Source organism: Sinocyclocheilus grahami, unplaced genomic scaffold, assembly GCF_001515645.1.
Source record: "Sinocyclocheilus grahami isolate Dianchi unplaced genomic scaffold, SAMN03320097.WGS_v1.1 scaffold700.1, whole genome shotgun sequence".
Lineage (NCBI taxonomy): Eukaryota > Metazoa > Chordata > Actinopteri > Cypriniformes > Cyprinidae > Sinocyclocheilus > Sinocyclocheilus grahami.
Window position 1 is genome coordinate 522,661 of NW_015505879.1, and position 6,445 is coordinate 529,105.

The 6,445-nt window shown below is 37.6% G+C and overlaps 1 protein-coding gene across 1 annotated transcript in view; it reads left to right on the plus strand.

Annotated features, from left to right (window-relative positions):
* The window catches only part of LOC107559806 (SLIT-ROBO Rho GTPase-activating protein 1-like), a 124,379-nt gene extending 119,494 nt beyond the window's left edge, over positions 1-4,885 (plus strand). The window contains exons 21-22 of the mRNA XM_016243774.1: positions 1,041-1,389; positions 2,772-4,885. Of these exons, the coding sequence (XP_016099260.1) occupies positions 1,041-1,389; positions 2,772-3,158 (736 nt within the window). The 3' untranslated portion in view covers positions 3,159-4,885. The remainder of the gene's footprint in view (positions 1-1,040; positions 1,390-2,771) is intronic.
* Positions 4,886-6,445: the final 1,560 nt, after the last annotated feature.

Below are 6,445 nucleotides of genomic sequence, written 5' to 3' on the forward strand. Positions count from 1 at the left end.
AACATTCTAATTTATTGAGATGCACCTGTATATATATATATTATATATATCATTTTTTTTTTACCCAAGTCATGCAGCCCTACATTCAGTGTATTGGGGAGTATTGAGTGAAAAGGAAAAGCTTAGTGATACAAACCAGTGGTGCTTATTTTCATTAGCTTTTTAAATATTTATATTTAGCTTTAATTTGTTTTTCCTTAAATTATCCAAGGCAACATTTCTAATTTTCATATATATATATATATATATATATATATTAGTTTTAGTAATTTTACTAACTTATTTCAATGCATTTAAAAAAAAAAAATTTTTAATTGAGCTTTTTTCAATTATCAATTTTTTTATAGTTTTAATTAACAATAACAACATTGCTTTCCACCATCTTCCATTTATTTTGTGCTTTAAATGTTTTGGAAGTTACTTTTTTTGCTAAACTATTGTGTGATATAAAAAAGCACAAATAAATAATATTTTCACGCATATTTCCCCTATATATTCACATAATTTGTCAAAAGTATAGCCTGATTGGAAACGATATATTACATTTACTAGTCATGTTTTGATTTTTGCTCTTCACTGACACTGTTGTGTTCTTGATAAACACATATACTAACTTCAAAAAATAAATAAATAATGTTAGAGGCAAAACTGTTCATATTGATATTTTGCCTTTAAAAACTCCCTTTGGTTTCCATATTTTAATCCTGACATGAGGCATCTCCCAGAGGAAGCTCTTTTAGTTAATACTGTGATATGCACAGTCATAATCCATCATGCTGTTTCCTGTCAGGCCTCTTGTCATGAATATGCAGAGTAGGTCTTGCCACAGATACTCTAGAGATGACGCTGATGCTAATTAAGCATAAATGCTGAAGGTTAGCACACTTGATGTTGCCAAATGCAGCATGTGATGACCAGAACTACATCCACCACTTAATGTGAAGCTAACAGTATTCGCAATGGTCTCCAAACCTCTCACAAAAGATATGGAAATAGATTCATTGCACACTTTAACGTGTCATATTTCCTGCTTTATTTAGCAGGCACAGGAAGAGAAGTGTCCCCCCGACCCGCAAGCCTCCAGCTCGCCCCACCGACGCCCACTGCTTGGTCCACCCCTCCCAGAGCCATCACGGCAACCCAGATTTGGGATCCCCAGTGATGGGCCACTACAGTCCGCGGGACCTGCTGAGAGGAAGAGGATACATGCCCATGGACAGTCCCGAGAGACGCAGACGGACCGGCCACGGCAGCCTGACCAACATCAGCCGACACGAGTCCATGAAAAAGATGGAGAGCCCTCCCATCCGTAGGTCCACGTCTTCAGGCCAGTACACAAGCTTCTCCGAGCCTCACGGCAAGAGTCTGGATCCAGAGAGCATCGCACAGGTCAGCGGGAGGCGAGCGACGACGCCCCTCACACCATGCGCAGCAGGCCCAGCCCTGTAACATAGTCAGTTACTGCCTCCTGTTACTAATGACTAATGCGTATCTGCAACACACACTCACACACTGGGGCTCGTTCATGAAACACAAGCAATGAAAATATATAAATCACTCAAAATTCAGTTCAAATCTTCCGTAAGCCAGTGATTCTTACCCTTTAGGACTCCAAGCCGCCCGGTTGGCCAAGACCGTATCTAAAGGCTGACCATTTAGGCTTGTTTTCAAACTTTAGGTACAGAAATAATTTTAGCGCAGTTAATTTTGGGATTGTTTCATAAACTGAATGATCTTCAGGGTTCTCATTCTTTTTAACAATTGACTTTACATGAAAAGGATTTTTACAAATATTTTGACCGCCAAAGAGCAAGTATAAATAATTGAAATAATTCTACCCTTTAAAATAATTGAAAAAAATATATATTATAGAAATATCCATGACATTATAATATTTGACTATTATTATTATTATTTTAGATCTAGACTTTGTCTAGGCCCAAGACCCTTAGTTCTTACATAAAAATGTTTTTGAAAATACATTTTTGTGAGGCATTTTTGTTATGTTTGTGAGGCCTCCCTAGTGAATTTACATGACTTTGTCATTCATGATTACTTAAAAAATAAAATAAAAATACTTTTGAAAGAGAGAGCGATTTCTACCCAGTAAAACATTTTAGAAACTAGATCAATTAGACAAATGTATATTAATTCTAAAAGCGTTCCTACATTTATTATATTTTTATTTATTTATTTAATTAAAAAAATTTTTTTATAGCAAAATCACATTTTTAAAATTAAAAAATGTTCAAGACATTGGAAAACCTGGTTATTAAATAAAAATGAATTTTTTAAGTTGTCAAATTTAAAATAAGAATTTGTAGCTGTTTTTGGTTTTGTTTGTTTGTTTGTTTTTTCAACTCATTTGTCTTATTTTAATAACTTATTTTTAACTCTTGAAAATTTGATGAGGAGTGTGAATGACTTCACACAAATTAATTTGGCTTGTGTTTCATGAATAAGGCCTATTTTCATAATTCAAATATTTCAAAAGATGGTTTTATTGAGTTCCTATCTAGCCCTCCCCCTCAAAAAAAATACTTTAATAACTCCCTACTGGTTTCACATTTTCAGTGTCTCTTTAATAACCGTCTCATGCATTGTTTCACTTATACATCAGCTTTGTTTAATACTAATAATCTGACCATTTCATGAACACATATTTGATCTCAGTAGACGTGATTCATCATGTTGTCTGCTTGTATTGCCATTTGTTTGATGTTTATTGTTATAATTCTGACCACCTACACTTCTCTGTCTCTTTCTTGTAGGACATAGAGGAGACGATGAACACTGCTCTAAATGAGCTGAAGGAGCTTGAACGGCAGAGTTCTGCGAAACACGCCCCTGACGTGGTGCTGGACACCCTGGAGCAGATGAAGAACGCTCCCACACCGGCCAGCTCCACCGAGTCTCTGAGCCAACTCCACGGTCTCCTGCTGCGGCCCGCCGTCACGGAGCCGCCCATGCGCCGCAGCACCAGCTCCTCCAGTGATACCATGAGCACCTTCAAGCCCGCCGTGGCCCCACGCATTGGGGTGCAGCTCAAGCCCCCCGCCCTGCGGCCCAAACCCATGGTGGCCATACCCAAGGCGGGAGCGGCACAGCATCCGGTGGCTCCTCCACAGGATCCACTGGACAAATCCTGCACCATGTGATTCCTTGTGGGCGAAACGTTTAGGGACAAAGAGGACTGCTGCTGTCAGAGCCAGATTTATAGTGGAATTTATTGCCAATGAACATGGTGACGTGTGGTTCATTCAGAGAGTGGACTAAAGCAAATATAGATAACTAAAGATACTAGAAATACGTTACTGTGGTTAATGAGGTGATGGTAGTTAGTGTATACAATTCCAACACTATTAAAGGGATTATTAATAAACTAGAATAACATCGGTCACTAAGCATGGTTCTGAGGAAGAGTAGAGTTAGTTAAACAGGTGTTTACTATTTCAGAAAGTTACATTTTCTCCCTGTTTAGTCGATTCCAACGAACATTTTTAGATATTCTAGACACCTGCAACTAACGGAAAGCAGTTTATTTGTTTTCAAATACTGTTTGCATGCTTGTCTGACACCTTATTTTTTTCCCGCAATACTCTGTGTGAATGGATTAAGGAGTTGTGACAATGATATTAAAGAAAGCAACAAATCACTACAGCTTCCTACGGTATGTTGTTAGGGTGACTTTTTCTATATCAGTAGTTTACATCCACTAGCAAAACTGCTAAATGTGAATAATACAGAAACTAAGCAGGGTCTTTGGTTTCTCTGTTTACAGCATTAGGATTGTGGGAAATGTGTCTCTTTAAATCTCAGAGTGATTTCTAGTCTGGACTCTTTGTGGAATGTTGACGTTGGAAACGCACTGCCACATAAGGGCATGTGATGTCACATCTTCTGCCCGTCCTGATTGGCTGTCGATGTTAACATTAAAGTTGTATCAGCAAGGCTTTACTTTGAATATTATATTTTTGATAGTAATATTTGAATATATGCCCAGGGAGTTTGCGTAAACCACATCCGCTTATGTTGAAGAAACATTTATCTAGTTTGCTTTCTTGATTTGTTATTTAGAAATATATATTGTGTATAGAAATGTACATCCACTAAACCTTTTTTTTTTTTTTTTTTTGGTCTTTACGTTCATTACTTTCGCCCAGAAACCAACTGCTCTCTATAAACAATATTTTTGTAGTATCTATATGCTTAATTAGATGTAATCTGTGAATAGTCAAGTCTAGCTGCCAAAAAAGTAAAGTTCAAGCGCTGCTTAGAGATCGATGCGGATAGGCAACAAGAATCTTTTCCTTTTCAGCTTAGCTGTCTAAAACGCTCGGCTTGGTTCTATCCTGTAAGCATGAACGAGAATCCTGTTAGTTGTCATATGCAAGTACTTTTCTAGAAACTGATGAGGCAATATTTCTTGTTGGTTCACCAAACAAGGGAATGATGCCAATAGCCATGGACTCAGAGACTGTTACTGCAGTGCTTTCGTGGGATAGTGCTGTTTCTTATGTGTGCTTGAGGCCCATTAACCCTTCGTAAAAATGTCACAGACAGCACCGCACCCAAATTAAGTCAGTCACGCAAGGTACCCAAAGATAAAGAGTTGTACAGCATCAGTCACTCCCGTGTATTTGCACTCCAAAATTAAAGATCTGGGATTTCGTATACAGTATATCAATCTGACGTTATCTGTGCATTGACATTCACATTATTATGACAGTTTGACAATAGCTTAGCGTGTGTGTGCGCGTGTATTTGTACTGTATTCACTGATAATTATACAACAGTTTATTTATATTTAAGTAGGATATGCTATGAAATGTGTGTGGGTGATGTTACGAAATGGTCTATCATTGAACAAAGGGGACAAACTGTACGTAACTTCAAGAAAATTAAAAGCAATGCCTGTTTTGAAACATGTAATAAGAAACCTACTAAAGATTTATATTGAACGATATTACACATTTTTTATTTTCTTTGATTTTTTTAAGAGTGTACATTACATGTAAGCCTTGAAAATGTTCTCCCTGCAAAACTACACACAGTAGCAGAATCTCTGTACTTAATTGCTGTTATATCAGTGTGTCCATGTACATCTCTGTACTATGTACTTGTGAAAGTGCCTTTAAAAACTGTTTTAGAGGAACTTCATCCAAACGTCCTCTGTGCTGTGGCATTCTTATTTCAGATCCAGTATAATGAGTTACTAGGGATTACGGTAAATAAATGATTACTAACGTTGTTCTGTTTATTAAGTTGTAAGAATGATCAAATAATAAAGATACTGCTTATCCATCGTGACATTGCACTTTTATGTGAGACTGTATATTTGGCATGTAACATCCTAACAAGTTGTAGAGCTCTTGGGGGACTGTGCCGTCTTTCTAATAAAGAATATAGTTTGGTCAGTTCACTAAGGTGTTGGCTTGTGTCTCCTCCTCAGACCCTGTTGTTTTGAGAAATGTAAGATTGTATGTGATGAGATGATGAAGTCTTCACCATGTGATGCTTTCTCTGTAGCTTGAGATGTAAAAACAAAGACAGCAACTTCATGAATTCCCAGTCTGGGTTTGTAATGACAATTTCACCGCAATGAAAGTAATGAGGTGCTTTTTCTCCCAGAATTCCTTTGGGAGTTCTGACCCTTACTTCACCCCATTCAATTTCTCAGTATATGGATGGTGGCAACTATTTTGATGTTTTTTTTTATTTTTATTTTTATTATTATGTGAAATGAAAGAGGCTGTGAGATACGGTCAAGGGTATTTAAAAAAAACAAAACAAAAAATAAAGTTACAGTTGTAGCAACTATAGCTGCATTTTAACGCAGTCGGCTGCCATGGTGGTGTATTCTATTGTATGTTTCCTGGAGATGCAGGCAGGAGAGGGCGCCAAAGACCAGCATCAGTTTCGCTTTCGTTTCCGTTTAAATGCCCCAAACCATCGGCTAAACTCAAGAAAAGTGAAAACGACTTACTGTCGTTGACGGCATCTACGAAAATGAACATCGTCTCTAGACACATATTCACCTTTATCTGCAAACATGAGGGCTGCACGGACTATGGTAAAGTCGAGCGGGATTTGCGGCAGAGTATCACGGTGGCGGATCAGATTCTCTCTCAGGTGCTCGATGATCACCAGAGGTTTGTTATAGTTCAGGATGAAGACTCGAATCCCAGAAGCTCCATACCAGATAGCGACAGTCTGATCTTAGCCAAAACCTCACTGCGACTGTGTAAACATGACAAGTGTTCCGGGTGTGAAGACCTACACCTGTGCAGGTACTTTGTGTGTGGAAATTGCAGATTTGGGTAAGTAAACTTTGAGTTTCATTTTAGGCCAGTTGTTATAAATAATATGGAAGACTGTCATTTAGCATTTAATTAAAGACAATAAGGTATTGGAAGACTTTTTTTTTATGCTAAACTCAAGAAAA